The 16632-nt window shown below is 38.7% G+C and overlaps 1 protein-coding gene across 1 annotated transcript in view; it reads right to left on the bottom strand.

Annotated features, from left to right (window-relative positions):
* Positions 1–16632, bottom strand: part of hig (locomotion-related protein hikaru genki) — a 137089-nt gene that overhangs the window by 8460 nt on the left and 111997 nt on the right. Inside the window, exons 6-7 of the mRNA XM_083135009.1 lie at positions 5830–5964; positions 2070–2213 (exon numbers count right to left, since the gene is read on the bottom strand). Coding sequence (XP_082991135.1) covers positions 2070–2213; positions 5830–5964 — 279 coding nt within the window. The remainder of the gene's footprint in view (positions 1–2069; positions 2214–5829; positions 5965–16632) is intronic.

The following is a 16632-nucleotide window of genomic DNA, read 5'->3' as shown; positions in this document are numbered from 1 at the left end:
GCAGTTCATTAGTTCATTGTTGATTATTATCTTTGTTTACTGTTGCTTGCAATCGTGCTGGTTTTATTGGTGCTCTACTGCATACAATAGTGCTGAATGTGCCCAGAATATCCTTGCTGTAGCAATGAAACTCCATTGCTGACTTACGGTTTGTTACAAGCAGTTCTGTTGTTATATTGCAAGAAAACATATGCTCTCTTCATCAGAAATTCACTATCAGAATTACAGTTATAACAATAGAGGAAATTTACCATTTTAACTTGCATAGACTTGTTGATCCGAAAAGTGCTCATTCGCAACAATGTTTAGTAACTTTTAAAAATAATACACGAAAACATTTGCCTTTCGCTTCGATCGGTATTAACACGTACACAAGCGATTCCGCTTAATATAACACTGTACACGTAACATACATGGTGAGTTATAATTATGGCTACACGTTTGAAGTAAATGTAGTGTGTTACTGTACAATGTAGAGGGAAATGGTGAATGGTATATAAACTTGAAACTTCATTTTATCATTTCAGATAAGAGTCGCGCCCGAGGTTACGTCATTAGCTAAGATGACGCTGAACATGCATCAGCAAGTTACAGTTTCAGCGTAAGCAATTGCATACCAAAATGACAGAATGTGAGACTGGTAAAAAAGGTAAAGTGCTCCCCTGTGCTTAGTTTGAGTTGGTTTGAGTTGGTGTTTTAAGCCCACTTTATGCACAGTATGGCTAATCGGGACTGGACCTACAGTTTAAAGTGGGATCCGAACCACTTGTGCCTCCACCGGGTGTCGAACCCGGGACCCCTTGATTACAAGGCAAAGACGCTACCACCGCGCCATGGGGGAGGCCCCCCTGTGCTTAGCACCACGCCATGAAGGCGTATAGGGGGTGTGGGGGTAACGCCTGGCGAGAAGTGATTTTAACGTAACATTGTTGCCGTCGACTGTGAGAAAGTGGAGAAAAGGACTGCTTACATCAAATTGTTATTTAGTTCAAGTCAACTGCTGTGCACCTGGTCTTCACGATCATTCTGGTATAGAATTGCCCAGTTTAATATACCATTCACCGTTTCCTTCTACATTGTACAGTAACATACTTTTCAAACGTGTAGCAATATTTATGACTCACACTGTATACTGTAACTCTATTTAAAACATTCATTATCGTGTATCAGTATCTCAAAGTTTTCAAATATTCTTATATCTCTCAAACAGTAACCACGCTCTGCGGTAATACTAGTTTTATATTTTGCAGTGTTGTGCCGGCGTGTCCCATCAAGTTCAGATAACGAGGTTTCAGTGTAGCCTATTCTTGAAGCCTAACAAGTTTATATCATTTTATATTATATTCCAAATATATTTCTAGTGCAACTACTTTTCTTATTTAGTTAAACAGTTAAGTTTATTAAGTTTTCTTGCAAAACATTTCTTACTTTCTTCATCAATTTTCTTGTTATAACTGTAACCTTGTTCATCTCTAATTTACAAGTAAATGTGAGACGAAGAAGTATGTTTCCTCCTGGATTGTAAATATTTAACAGTGCGTTTATCTGCTTGTGATAACAATACTTTAGAATTAACAAAAACTATAGTGAAAAGGTATATACAGGATGAATTAAATTTGCATAGAGTTAATGCGTGATTTTCCCCACATACTACTACTACTCGTATATCTACCAATTCTCCCCATGGAAATAAAAATATATCACAAAGTTACTAATGTAGCTCAATTGCTTCTCATTACGTGTACTTACAAATACTTTTTGTTCTGATTATACCTAAGCCCATGCAGAATCATTTAACACAAGTCTCTACATTACCATGGTTTCCATAGATATTATTGCAAGATGACAACAATGTATTCTGTTGGCTTTTTGCATTGTACAAAATTAAAATGAACCTGATATCCAATATGTTTAATGGAAGCCAATCTAATCCCCCAAAAATAAATAATATTAAAAACCTCGAAGCTATACAGAGAGTTTCGTTGCAATGATCTTCTCAATTAAGCATTAATCTCATGGAAAAACACAACTTAAACAAATATACATTGAATTTAGGGACGAGCTCTAACCTGATAGTAAGCAGGTGGCGTTGGCACTTCCGTTGATCCTGTACCCGATTGGACACTGAAATACTGTCGTGTGACCCAATCGGCTTCCTTCTACCCGGGCATTAAGTAACTCGTCGTTTATCTTGATTGGTTCGCAATGTACAGCTGAAAAAATAATATAAATTAGAATTCTCCTCCTATTACATTGATCAAATACGCTGTATGACTGTCATAGCTGTTTCCATGGAAGTAATAATATTATGTTGAAGTAATACTACAAGATAATTCAACATTATCGGGGCTTCAGTAAAAATTTCAAATATAACATTTTATTTAAAACTTTAGCTCGACTGATGCCCTACCCGGGCATTAAGTAACTCGTCGTTGATCTTGATTGGTTCGCAATGTACAGCTGAAAAAATAATATAAATTAGAATTCTCCTCCTATTACATTGATCAAATACGCTGTATGACTGTCATAGCTGTTTCCATGGAAGTAATAATATTATGTTGAAGTAATACTACAAGATAATTCAACATTATCGGGGCTTCAGTAAAAATTTCAAATATAACATTTTATTTAAAACTTTAGCTCGACTGATGCCCTAAAATTTCTGAGTCTTTCATCTCTTAACTTACGAAAATAGATTTAGGCAAATGTGAGCAGAGCCTGAATTTCTCATAAGATAGAAAACATATTTTTTGCTGTCATATTGAAGTAATCGACTGATTTTGCTCAAATGCTTTCTTTACCAGACCACTGAAGCAACGATCAACATTTGAAATTTCGGCTCAAAACTCTACAGTTCGACGGTTAACCTAACAGTGTTTTCTACTTTGTCCCTACTAAATTCCTAAACTACACATTATATTTTAAAAGCTTTATTGCAAAATCGTTGCTCAATAAATGCACTGAAATGGACAAAGTTTTGAAAAAAATCTATATCACAGTATAGCGAGGGTAACATAGGAAGTATACACCCTTACTAAGTTGAAATTTTGAATCATTCTTTCATACTATGTTAAAATACGTATTTATTTTTGTTGTTACCAGTTTGAAACTTATATTCCAAGGAAACCCCCATAATAAGTTTAAATCAACTAGAATTATGTTTTTCTTTATATAGTACTACCGTATTTACCCTTAATAAGTTACTAATGCAATAGAGAACCAGTGAAAAATTAGAGGTTATATATAATTTGTGTTCTTCACTGCTCCTTCATTTACCTACATGTGAATTGAATATTGCTTGACATGAATCAATTATAGCTATACGTTTGCATGCAAAATAGGACAAGTTTTAATATTTCGTTTAATATTTACTAAATTTTATCATAATTCATTTGAATAGCGTTTTCTAAATTCGACAATAAAAGTTATGCATCTGTTATTGAATATACATATGAAATATCCTCTTGAGAAATCATAATGTTAAGTATGGACTTACAGTCTTTGCAGCTATGAACACTTCCATAAACACCCAAATGGTTGCTCAATTAGATACCAAAATGGAATGTTTCTCATTACTGGTTAACCAAGTTAACTAGATACTGTCCTACATTTGCCTCTGGTTTCTACACCAAATACTGTCAATCAGATTCAACCTCAGATCAAGTGGAAAACATGGAGGTCCTTACAGAAACAGAAGTCGCATGTACTTGGCAAGGAGAGCAAAGAAGCTCAGTGGGTATAGCGAAAATGTGTGAAAGGGGGCTACTAAATAAATAAATAAATCTGAGAAAATTTAGGAATCACTGAGGTAACAGTGCAAGTGTAGTGAAAGAATGGAAATGAAAGACGGTGTTTGTGAACTCGCAAGCAGTGTGAATGTGGAAGTAGACTGGTAGGAGGAAGGGTGTAGGAAAATTGCACTAAAAATTTTCATCGTTGTATGGTATGCACAGCTGTAAAGGCTCATACTTGAAATAAATTCTATTCTATTCTATTCTACAAGTTTTCAGCAATCAGTAGTGTGTTTTTGGTGAAATATATATAAATATTTTTAAAAATAAATTATTAAAGACAAAGACAGAAAGTAATTGATCTTTTACGCTCATATTCTAGTGGAGTTGAACGGGAAATGTAACAGTTAAAGGAGAAATTAATTGCTTTTTAGTGACACACGATACAGAACAAAAGTTAATCATAAAAGTTAAAATAAACTAACAATTAGGGCTGATACCAGGGGTATCGGTAAGTATCGGTTGATATTTTTGCACCGATACTAGCCGATACCATGGTTTTTGAGTCGCTAGAAGCGCGGCCAAAACCAAAATTTGTTCCTATTCAAAAGTTCGTTCACCTTTTCCAACTTACTCTTGGTGAAAAAACAAATAGTTGTGCATTTGTTAAATGAACCTGTACTCAAGTTTCCATGAACAGCCAGTACGTGACACAAAGATCCATACACAGATCAAACTCACGTGCAAATCAACATAACGTGAAATTATCCCAATAGGAGTTCGCTTCTTCTGTTTAGTTCTCCTCGAAGTCTACCAGGCTTTGTTCGTACAGATGCGGTCTCGTGTAACAATAACCCCAATGAGGTCCCCGAAAGCCAACGATGCACCTGTTGGTAATCCTTCCACTATCTTCGGTGTGACCTCCCGCAGGACTTGTCTCAGACATAGTACATAGCATTTTCCTGGAAATTCAAATACCTGGGCTAATCTCCCTTTTCCTTTCCAACTTTAGTTTTTGTTTGTCCGGACGTGGATAACTGGGTTTCAGTAGGCGTGTTTCTGCACAGGGACCGCCGTTGGAGGGTAATGATTTTATTTGAACGACCGATGATGGCAGTTACTTTCTGGAAAGTGTAGTGATGGGTTTGGATTTCCTTCCACGCAAGCGATAGAACTATGCATTTATTATTATTTTTTAAATCATTTGCCGAAAGTATATATCAAAAGCAAAGTCACGTCGGAACAACACTGTACTGAAGTCAATCGACTGATATAAAAGCAAGAGACTGGTAAGTTTTCATTCCCTCCGTACATTTCGTTTACTAATTTATATTCTCTTTGTTAAAGGACAGGAAAAAAACCGAGTTGGCTTTACATTACAGTTTTACTGTTAGTTTTAGACGTCGTGTCCGAAGCTGGTAAATTGTCAATTATTATTCTTGTGTTCATGGATGATTTATGTTAGTTTGGGAAGAGTGATCCTTAGGTTTTAGAGGAGGTTGAAGAAGCATGATCTCATTTTTTAACATTTCGGGGTAGGGGGACGACGACGACACGATTGCCTCGCTCTTAGTTTCACTTAATATTTCTCTAATATTTGAAACATCGGATCGATTGTCACTTATCTAAAAAAGAAGGCTGTAAAGTTGAGATGATTCTTTGCAACAGAGCATCGTTTGGTGGGTTATTTATTCATCGCCCTTCGACAGAAATGTATAAGTATAACATTTAATATAACATAACCTTTGTTATTTTAAATTGGAATTATACAAGTATCGGTATCGGTTTCGGCATCGGTATCGGTATCGGTGAGAGTATCGGCATCGGTATCGGTTCAAAGTGGTATCGGCTCAGCCCTACTAACAATATGTAAAATGCCTTCTACCTTCTAACTTAATTATGATTAATACTTGAATTTTTATCCAAATGACAAGATTGTTGACTCACAAGATAGAATAAAGTTACAGTATTTAATTTAATTTTAAAAAATTGAGATTCAGGCCACTTTGACATGAAATCCCCCATACACACACACACACACACACACATTAGATGTTTCCACTACAAGTAGAGGAAGGAAGTGATTTCGCGGCCATACCTCTAACGTGGATGGTGATGCTGTTTGTTAGGCCCCTGGGAGTCGAACACGTGAAGACGCCCGAGTCCTGGGTCTTGGTGTAGTAGATGGAGAGTCGATACTTCCACTCCCTTTCGTCAGGAGCGATGGCCCAGCCTGGAAACAAGAATTTGACATCAGAAGCTCAAAGGGAAGCATACCTAGGTACAGACAGAAATTGCACAAGACAGAAACCCATTACGAATGGTCGGCACAGTACACATAAGCGTAACGGCCGGAATGTAAAACCTGTCTTGGCCCTTCGTCCCGAAACATCTAGACCATGCTGTACTTGTTTGTTTAATGGTACATTCTTGTGTTGTTGCGAGAGAAAATGAGTAGGAAAGTAAAGAGGTTTTATTTTTTATTTTTTATTTATTTAGAACTGACCACTCCGTGCCATATCATCTCCTCTTCACAATTATTTATCACGCACCCAATATCTGTGCTTCTGTTTGCAACGTTTGACTTGTTCCCACCCCGCCTCCTCCGGAAAATCTGCAACCACAAAATCTCCATTGAAACTCCTGGCTGGTCCGATTGTTCATAATGCGTTTCCTGCTAAAGTCATAGGTGAGCTTCTTCACTTCTTTACTTCGCTTCTTGTGTCACTTTTGGCTAATCTGCGAAGATGGGGATGAGTGATGATATGATGAAATTGATGAATGGACACTCGAAAACATCCATGCCCAGGCCGGGATTCGAACCCGGGACCCCTGGCGTCGTAGCGCGATGTGCTAACCACTCCGCCACAGGGGCCGCCGAATCATGGTAGTGGCATAGACATTTCTGACACTTCACGAATATCTGCATTTGCATTGACGTTTCGCTGTTTTACGTCGTTTTTCAATCTCTCCAGATTAATCGCAAAGATAAAGATGTATCGATGAAATACATGAAGAAATACAACGAAACGTCATGCCTTTCCCAGGACTCGATGCGAGGCACTATTGGATTCGTATTGACATGCCGTTTTACGATTGTCTCCTTTACAGTACACATCCCTAACGGACTTTGAAGGCATGTCAGTGATTACCATCACTCTTCCACCTCACAAGTGAAGTTAATTTGTATTTGTATTTTGGCTACCTTTGGATAATTTCGAAGGTGAGAATGATTAGTAATGAGACGAAAATGTCTCTGACTGGACTTGAACCTTGTAACGACCCCGGATCGTCACAAGTAAAGACAGATCCACCTCTAAGTTTGTTAGCTTCTAAGATCAACTTTTGTAACTGTTTATTGTAAATATTGTTAGTTCAAGATTGTAACAAACTCGGATCGTCATAAGTAAAGACGGATCCACCTCTATGTATAAACATTTTTTGTAACTATTTAATGTCAATATATGTAGTTGAATAATTTTCCGCTCGCTTACGCTAGCATCGCCAACCTTATATAAAGGCGTAGGCCTGGCTGGCAAGTTAGTTCGACTCCGCCTGCGGGCGAGAGAAGGTGCCCTCCGCTAACGCGAGAGTCCGAGCACCGAGAAGGAAGTTCCGCTCCATCTTGGGATGAGAGAAGGTGCCCTCCGCTTATACGAGAGTCCTAGCACCAAGGAGAAGATCAACTCCGCTTTCGGGCGAGAGAAGGTGCCCTCCGCTTATGCGAGAGTCCCAGCACCATAGAGGAACCCCCACTCCGCTTTCGGGCGAGAGAAGGTGCTCTCCGCGAAAGCGAGAGTCCAAGCACCAAAGAAAAGTTAAACTCCACCTTCTGGTGAAGAGATGAATGGCCGTTTTAAAATTTAGTTTCGGCTTACTCCCTCCCAATAGTAAGCAACCTCCTTGAAGTAAGAAATCTGTTTTCCCTACTTGTGTACGTGTATAACTTTAGTAAGCTTCACCAGGTACTTATTATTATTATTGTTAACCCTGGGAAGTTTGTTTTTAAACGTATTAAATATATATATTATTTTGTTAAGAAAATAAACTGGCATATAAACTTTCAACACCTGTTGTTCTGTTGAGGTAAAGGTTATTGGTCCCATTTCATCTCTAATCTGTGGAGAAGCTCTTTAACACCCGATCCCTGTGAACTATGCAGTCTCATCTCTCCGCTGAAGAGACAGTTAGCATTATGGGTAGATTTATGCACATTTTGAAATGATGTCGTCCTCCGCAACGCGCTCGCCGAGCTAAGGTGCGTGTCTACGTTGTCTATGGTTCACAGCCGGAGGAGGACGTAGCATAAATAAATGGCGCTTACAACGTGGGGCCCGACTGTGAAATTAATTGGAGCCCGACAAATCTGTGAAATTAATTGAAGCCGACAGAAATGTGAAATTAATTGGAGCCCGACAGAACTGTGAAATTTAGTGACGCCGACAGAACCGTGTGCTGTGTACCTTAAAAGAACTGTCCAGTGAAAGTGAAAGTAGTGTGAGCACCATTCCATAGATTATTGGCGCCCGACAGGTGAATGAGACTGATTTGTTGTGAATGTAGTACATAAAACGTTGAGACTACTGCATAAATAATAAAGTAGGGGCCAATAGTTGAACAGGCTTGAGCAAGTGAGTACTTTTGCTTAAATTTTGGCACCTGAATGTTAGCCAGATGCATAAATATTGGCACTTGTAAAGCGGGATCCAGAAGAAAAAAAATATATATAGACTGAAGCATAAGACAGTGGTGATAAAATGGAAGATCTGAAGAATATATGTAATTCCCAAAGGACTGTGATTTGATCAGCAATATGTATTGAGAAATCTATTTTGACCCTATTATGATAATGAGGAACAGAAGATAAGACTCCAAGGATTTGATGTTGTAGCTTATGATAGAACTGTTGAAGATCCCGATGAAAGGCTCGTGGGCAGTGAGATTGCAAAAATGAATGTCTTTTGGTAAGACTTAAGTTTGTATATAGAGGTCAGAGTACCAAATTCCTTCGAGTGCAGTAAGGCCAGAGAGGCGTGCCAGAGCGAGTGTCTCCGAAGATGAAGAGGGTATAAAAATCCCGAGTATAAAGGCTTAAGTAGCTTGCAGGAAGCCGTTTATGTGTAATGAGTAACTTATGCTCAATCTGCCGAAGAAATTACGTTCTTTTATATATGTTTGCAACAATGGAAAAAGAGAGTTTTATAAATGTTAAAAGCTTTAACTTGAGATGTGTAAGGGTAACAAATTGTGAAGGATTAATACATGTTGAGGTTTATATGAATATGTTCTTTTCGAATCATAAGAGATTGTCAATTGTTGAACTTGGTGGCGTTAGCGTCACACAGCTGTGCTCTGTCTTTATTTAAGAATTAGTTCAATGTATGAAAGCTCAGTCGAGGATAAGAACTGAACGTGTCAACCACGCTTTAAAAGTATTTCTGGGATTTCGTCACAATGGATTGCAATCGTAAAGTGTTCCCGGATGAAAAGAGACTGAAGGAGAGGTTAACCTTAACCAACCCGAAGTTGGAAGTTCTATGTGAGCCGGTGCCAAGGATGCAAAGGCGCGTTAAACTAATACCACCACCTCTGCAGGATCCCGAAGAACTCAGAAGGAGGAAGAGACCAGCTCGTCAATGGAAAAGTGCTTTGATAAAGTGCATGGCGGCCGATGATCTGCAGCGGGGATACAGCTCTCTAGCATATTCCCCAAGTCATCCCGGAATTTTGGATTTGTGCAAGGTGTCCTCAAGGAAAAGTGTGTCGACAAAATCTAGTGTGGACAAGAACCAGTTAGCACCTACTACTTCTGTCCCGGTGTTTGTGAAGCCTGATGCTACGCTGCCTCTCCCAATGGTGAAACCTACTGCTTTAGTCTCACCGAAACCAATAAATGTGTGCTCTTGTGAAGAACCGCAAAGTGTTGTCCCTTCAAGCAAACCTGAAGTACCTGAATCGTCCCAGATACATCTTTGGATTGACCGCGTGAGGAGGCTGGAAGCTGAAAACCGCAAACTGGAGACTGCCATCCAGGAAATGAACAATGAGGCCAATGCCTGGGATGTAATGGAAACCTCGCCAGTGAAAACTGTATCCGGCGAAGACCAAACTTCCATCAGTGGCTCCAAGAGTTCAACAAACGTGATAGTTTCTTCTCCCCTACATAACCCAGTGGTTCGTCTGGAAGCTGGCTGTAAGAACAGTAGTAGAATTTTGGACTGGAACAGTAAGGATTCTTTATTGGTTCCTCAATTTACAGCTATTTTGGGTGACTCACCTAGGCCTTATCCTTGGTATATAGCTACGCTTCGAAGACTTCATATCCGAGTGCCCAGGAGGTTTCCGTTTGTGAGATTTCTCAAACGAAATGGACTTTTAATTTAAGAAGGGTTAATAATATTATTTGTATTCTTTGAAGAGTATGTTCTCATGTATGAGTAATTAGTTTTAGTATCAGAGTTCTTTAAAGAAAAAAAAGAAATCTTTTAGCAAAACATTTAACCTATTTAAACTCAAAAGATTTATTTTTTTTCTTTTTCCCCAGAGGAGGGGTTATTGTAACGACCCCGGATCGTCACAAGTAAAGACAGATCCACCTCTAAGTTTGTTAGCTTCTAAGATCAACTTTTGTAACTGTTTATTGTAAATATTGTTAGTTCAAGATTGTAACAAACTCGGATCGTCATAAGTAAAGACGGATCCACCTCTATGTATAAACATTTTTTGTAACTATTTAATGTCAATATATGTAGTTGAATAATTTTCCGCTCGCTTACGCTAGCATCGCCAACCTTATATAAAGGCGTAGGCCTGGCTGGCAAGTTAGTTCGACTCCGCCTGCGGGCGAGAGAAGGTGCCCTCCGCTAACGCGAGAGTCCGAGCACCGAGAAGGAAGTTCCGCTCCATCTTGGGATGAGAGAAGGTGCCCTCCGCTTATACGAGAGTCCTAGCACCAAGGAGAAGATCAACTCCGCTTTCGGGCGAGAGAAGGTGCCCTCCGCTTATGCGAGAGTCCCAGCACCATAGAGGAACCCCCACTCCGCTTTCGGGCGAGAGAAGGTGCTCTCCGCGAAAGCGAGAGTCCAAGCACCAAAGAAAAGTTAAACTCCACCTTCTGGTGAAGAGATGAATGGCCGTTTTAAAATTTAGTTTCGGCTTACTCCCTCCCAATAGTAAGCAACCTCCTTGAAGTAAGAAATCTGTTTTCCCTACTTGTGTACGTGTATAACTTTAGTAAGCTTCACCAGGTACTTATTATTATTATTGTTAACCCTGGGAAGTTTGTTTTTAAACGTATTAAATATATATATTATTTTGTTAAGAAAATAAACTGGCATATAAACTTTCAACACCTGTTGTTCTGTTGAGGTAAAGGTTATTGGTCCCATTTCATCTCTAATCTGTGGAGAAGCTCTTTAACACCCGATCCCTGTGAACTATGCAGTCTCATCTCTCCGCTGAAGAGACAGTTAGCATTATGGGTAGATTTATGCACATTTTGAAATGATGTCGTCCTCCGCAACGCGCTCGCCGAGCTAAGGTGCGTGTCTACGTTGTCTATGGTTCACAGCCGGAGGAGGACGTTGCAACCTGCAAGTGAGATCATGTCGATGATTCATCCTGCTCGACCAACGAGAGGGCAAAAGTGACAGAATATCAGTATTTCCCGAATACTTACAACTGTCAAAACAGACATACATTTTGTACCTCGCCTTCAGTAGACCTCATCCTACTTATTCTGCACATCAATATGCGAAACTTTTTCAGTTTTGGATAAATGAAAAGAAAAGAAACTGTGTAAGTACATAGCTTTGGAAGGTTTTTTGTCCATCGCATTATAACTGTGTGGTCGTCGAGTTGTCCTTTCGTATTGCATTTATGTACTCAACAACAAAATTATCTTCGAACTTAAAAGGTCAAATCATAAGAAATCATTTCACTAGATACGTGCACATACATAATGAAATTTCACCAGCAGGGTGAAGATAGTAAAAGAAATAAAGATAAGCTAGTAAATCATCCGCAATGCAGCAGAGGCAATCAGTTCTGATTAACGTCATCTCCTCCTTTGTTTCTTTGGAAGTACATGGCCATCTTGTCTCAATTGATTTGCTGTGGAGCAACACTGTTCTTCCAAGGGGCCAGTCTACGAAGGCGAAGACACAGAGATAACGCAACTGCAGCGTTCCGAGGGTCTTCCGAGAAAAACTTTGACGTGTGAGGAAATTTGGAATCGGCCCAACGTGGAGGGGTGAGATCGTCCAATCACGATCTGCCTCCGCCGCCGAGATGCTGCGGCATAAAGTGATGACGTCACATCATCCGCAGGTACGGCTCCTTCGAGATGCCAAGGGTTGTCCATTATCTATGAGGAACACGCATTCTCCATTACGCTCCCCGTCGTCCCTCCACCTGTTGCCTTCGGGTCTCGTCTGGTGTCGAGATTCACTCCTTCCCTGCACGGAGCCTACGGTTCCTCTTTGGCGGACATTCCGAGAATTCTCGAATTTCGATGGATACAGTGACGGTCTGAAGGAAGCTAAGAGGGAGAGAGGGGGGAGGGAGGGTGTACCCACTCCCAAGAAAAAACACGAGCGGCATGTAAACTACAAAGGGTTATTGTTGTCAATAACAGTTCTAAATCAGTATGGATATTTCGTGTCTTCCTAGGTACTCATGGAATTTTGCATTATACAGTAAAAAAAAAGTTTGCATTACTTTAAAATATCACACATTTCAACTTTCGTATCAATGAAAAGAGACAATTAGGTTTTTGAATAAATAGATTTTTATATTTAATTTTTATCGTGAAAACAAAAGTATTTCAATCATTATCGTCATAGGGTAAGGAAATCAGTAATTACTCGTATTAGGTACTTTACAACTTTTGTTTATATATCATAAAATTATATATATCAATTCATATTTTCAGGAGACCAGGCCGAAGAAGTGGTTTACATTTTGTTCTTACGTTATTGCATATCTCCATTCGTTTCTTCAATTTTCTAGCAATTTGTTTGGTGTATTATTCTATTCTTCTTCTAAGTACTGTTTTCATTATTCTTCTGTGTCATATATTATATATATATATACACACACACACACACACACACACACACACACACACACACACACACACACACACACACACACACACACACACACACACACACACCTCAGGTGTTGTGTTTTTGTTCTCTCGTGGCAAGGCAAGGATTCAGGGTAACTGACCTGTTTAATTATAGTAACTAGTGTCAAGAAAAGAGTAAAAATTGATTATGAAAGATAGGAAAACGACGATACAATTTTTTATTGAAATGTATGATGCAACTTTTAAATATTCCACACTTGTTATAAACCCTTAAAATTTTATTTGGTATTCATTAACATCTACGATGAAATTAATTTCGCGATTGAGTTTCTCTGAGATAGCGTAGTGGTTAACGTTGTAACTTTCAAGTCAAGGGTTTGATTACCGATAGAGGCACATTGCACCGTTTTTAGGATCCCACATTAACCTATCAGGGCATAAAGTAGCATTAAAACAAATTTTAAGATTTGAATTTTGCCACGAGTAAATACATTATTGGAGTTCTTACATTGGTCGAATGGCTAGCAATCTCGTTTTCGCTACGACCGGCCCCAGGTTCGATCCGTCTTAAGAGTTCCAAAATTTCGATTTTGACTCGGCATCGTGAAGACAATTGGAAAGCTACTTGGAAGCAATATCAACGGACTCCGGTCTCGAAAGGCAGATGACACACGTCATCCAATGGCCAGGTGCTTGGTAGATCTTGGATCTCAAAGAGATGTTGCTCCGTAGAATATGTTATTTTATACAGTAAGTAAAAAATACCATCATTATTGAGCACATGGATGCTCGTAACAGTAAGAATCCATGATTAATGTTTCGCAAGCACAACAATTGAAGAAAGTTACTTCGAAAGATATTACAATTTCATCCTGAATGTATCATTGCTCCAATACGTGGAAACATGGAACTGGTTGAATTTATTAAGATTAAAATCTTCCGCAAGCAACATGAAACCCCTATTAATATGCCCAAAAAGTTTAACCGAGTTTCTGCCTTGAGCAAGAATTATTTATCGTACGGTTTCAGATTACAGATTGATCTAGCCCCGTCGAAAACTAACTGAAACTACTTACTCGATATGTAAACCACGACAGACAGTCAGAAACGAGAATGCCCAGAACACGTCCCGGCATTTAGAAATTTAGTTTTCTATTCTTCCCGCCATGAATAATTCAGCAGCAGGCAGATTCTCACAATGAGAACTGAAGAGTTGCAGAGAACAGCCAACCTGTCAGCTTCACCGCGAGTCTGCTCCCTCCGCAACATGTTTCAGTCTGTCACTTCTCCTTCCCAGTTATCGTTTTCACAAAAGGATTTCGACACCCACGAAATTTGAAGCACGAACAGACATTCTAAACTTTGAAACGGGAAGAAAACAAACAACCCGGCCTCTGTGACAGCAATTTACGTCAACAACGCTCCATGGATACATATTCCCTTAAATTTAAAACTTCAGTCTTAATTTTTTGAGTTAAGGTAGACAGGTAATTTTATTATCATTATTATTTGTTATTTAGCTTCGCTTTTCTACCACTTTGGGCTAATCGCGACGATGAGGATGAACGATTGATTGATTGGTTTGAAGTTTTTGGGTGTTTTGGCTCGTATCGTCATTTTGCACCCTTCTAAGTGTAGGTGAGATGCCCCATGTGCAGTAAGTTTCTACGAGAATACGCTATTTGTAATTCGTTGTCAGATATAGCCCAAATGTTATCGTATGGAATCTGAATTGACGCGTCCTTTATTTTTTTTAAATAATCGAGGCAAGAGTAATGTAACAACTTTTCATTTACAGTTATACTTCTACAATAATGATTAATTTAGCCTCCATTTGATCTAAATGGATCAAGGAACTTACAAAGAAATAGCTTCTTACGATTTCACGGTAATGTATTTTCAACGAGCACTACAGAGCCAGACATGTCTCCTTAGACAAAAGGACAAATATCCAGTAGTTTTTGAGAAAGGAGAGATGCTTCATTAATTTCATGTGAGAAGAAATGTTCCACCTTCTTTTATTCCTAATTTTCTTAATAAGAATGACTGTAATTATTTTTAAAAATGATAAAATGAAGATATTTCTTAAAATCTTAAGTAAAATCGAAGAAATTACAAACGAAGAGTAAGAAACCATCGATTAAGTAGTAATGTGCAGGATGAAGAATACAAGCGGAGCCAATAAATTATGACGATAACAAGAAACCTATGCTCTGGAATCCTCATCTGACGAAGGAACACGGACTCATAATTAGGAAAGACTGGGAAAACGTTGTATGGTGATAGGGAAATATATTTTTGAGAGAAAGGGGAAAATAAAGAACTATGAAACTATAAACTATATGAACTATAAACTTCAGTTTACATTAAGACCCGAACCACCGTACGCACAATGTGCCTCCACAGGGAACCGAAAAAAGGGTCCCCTTGATCTCAAGTAGATAGAGTAAGCCACTACATTATCGGGGAGGATCAAAATGGAAGTGAAGTTGGGATCTAAAACTGAAGCACTAATACCCAAGCTTCTATCGTCTTCTCGTCTAAATCCAGACCAGGGGCCAAGGGTGCGAATCCTGGTCTGCGCATGGGTGTTCTTTGTGGGTGTTCCTTCATCAACACTCATCATTATCGCTCATCCCTCAGCGTCGTGATTATACAGGGTGCCAGAAAAACAACGGTCATTAACAAATATTTAAAAATCTGATATGAATGTTTCATCCTCCTCCAGTATCTTATACTAATGTGTATATTGTGTTTTATTTTCCTTAATGTTAATGTTATTACTCATTGTTCTACTCTCCGGATCATTTGGGGTTTATATAACTATATTAGATAATAAGTAACTTTTATAAAGTTTTTCTGTGCCATCTTGTAATGCTTTTGTTACTTGTTGTTGTTTTCCTGCTGCTACTTTCAGTAGAGGAAAGGAAGGGGTTATGGAATAGGTAGGACTGTTCTGCTGTGTTCTGCACTCTTGTGCTGGCCGTCTATACTACATCGTCGAAGAAGGCTTATGACGTCAGTGTATGGCGTTGTGCTGATAATTGTTTGTGTGTTGCTTTACTGGGTCGAAAGGGGTTTTGCATGTTCGAAGATGTTTTACAGGTATGTTTTTCTAATTAGATAATATGAAACACATAGCAAATTAGCATAATAACATGGTATAGCGTGTAGGTATGGAATGTTAAACTTTGAGAATGAAAGTAATTTTCGCTGTTTTATCAAGTCATTTCGTGGTAGACGCTAGAAATTCAAAATGGACGTGGCAGGGGGTTATGGAATACTTAAATACTTAAGCTAAACAAAACTTCAACTAAGACTTTCAAAGTAAAAAGATCACGCAGGTTGTAGAAGTCATTAGTTCCACTAGTTCTAGTGATTCAGATCAAATAGAACTTCAAGACACTAGTGATGATGAATCCGTTCCTGTGCACCTCCAACCTGACAATGAGGACTCAACATGTACATTTTGTGACCACAATTTTTCCAAGGACGTTAGAGGGGAAACTTGTGTAAAATGTGTTATGTGCCACATGTGGGCTCATGAAGTTTGTTCAGGCTGTGAAACAGACCTTTACATTTGCGATTTCTGCAAATGAGCCTATAATGACAATTGCAGTAAATAGTATTCCATGTACCCCTCCTATTCCATAACCCCCGCCTTTTTTTCCTTATTCGTTTTTTGTGATTACATTTTTTGTATGCGTAAGTAGAACTTCTTGATACTATATAATAAACAGCATTATATTACCTGTGTTGAATTATGTCTCTTGCAAAAATACTAATGAAATTATTACCATGTACAAAATG

Source organism: Lepisma saccharinum, chromosome 14, assembly GCF_977018435.1.
Source record: "Lepisma saccharinum chromosome 14, izLepSacc3.1, whole genome shotgun sequence".
NCBI classification, from domain to species: domain Eukaryota; kingdom Metazoa; phylum Arthropoda; class Insecta; order Zygentoma; family Lepismatidae; genus Lepisma; species Lepisma saccharinum.
Note: the sequence above shows the minus strand (reverse complement) of the source record. Positions and strands in the feature narration are given on the sequence as shown.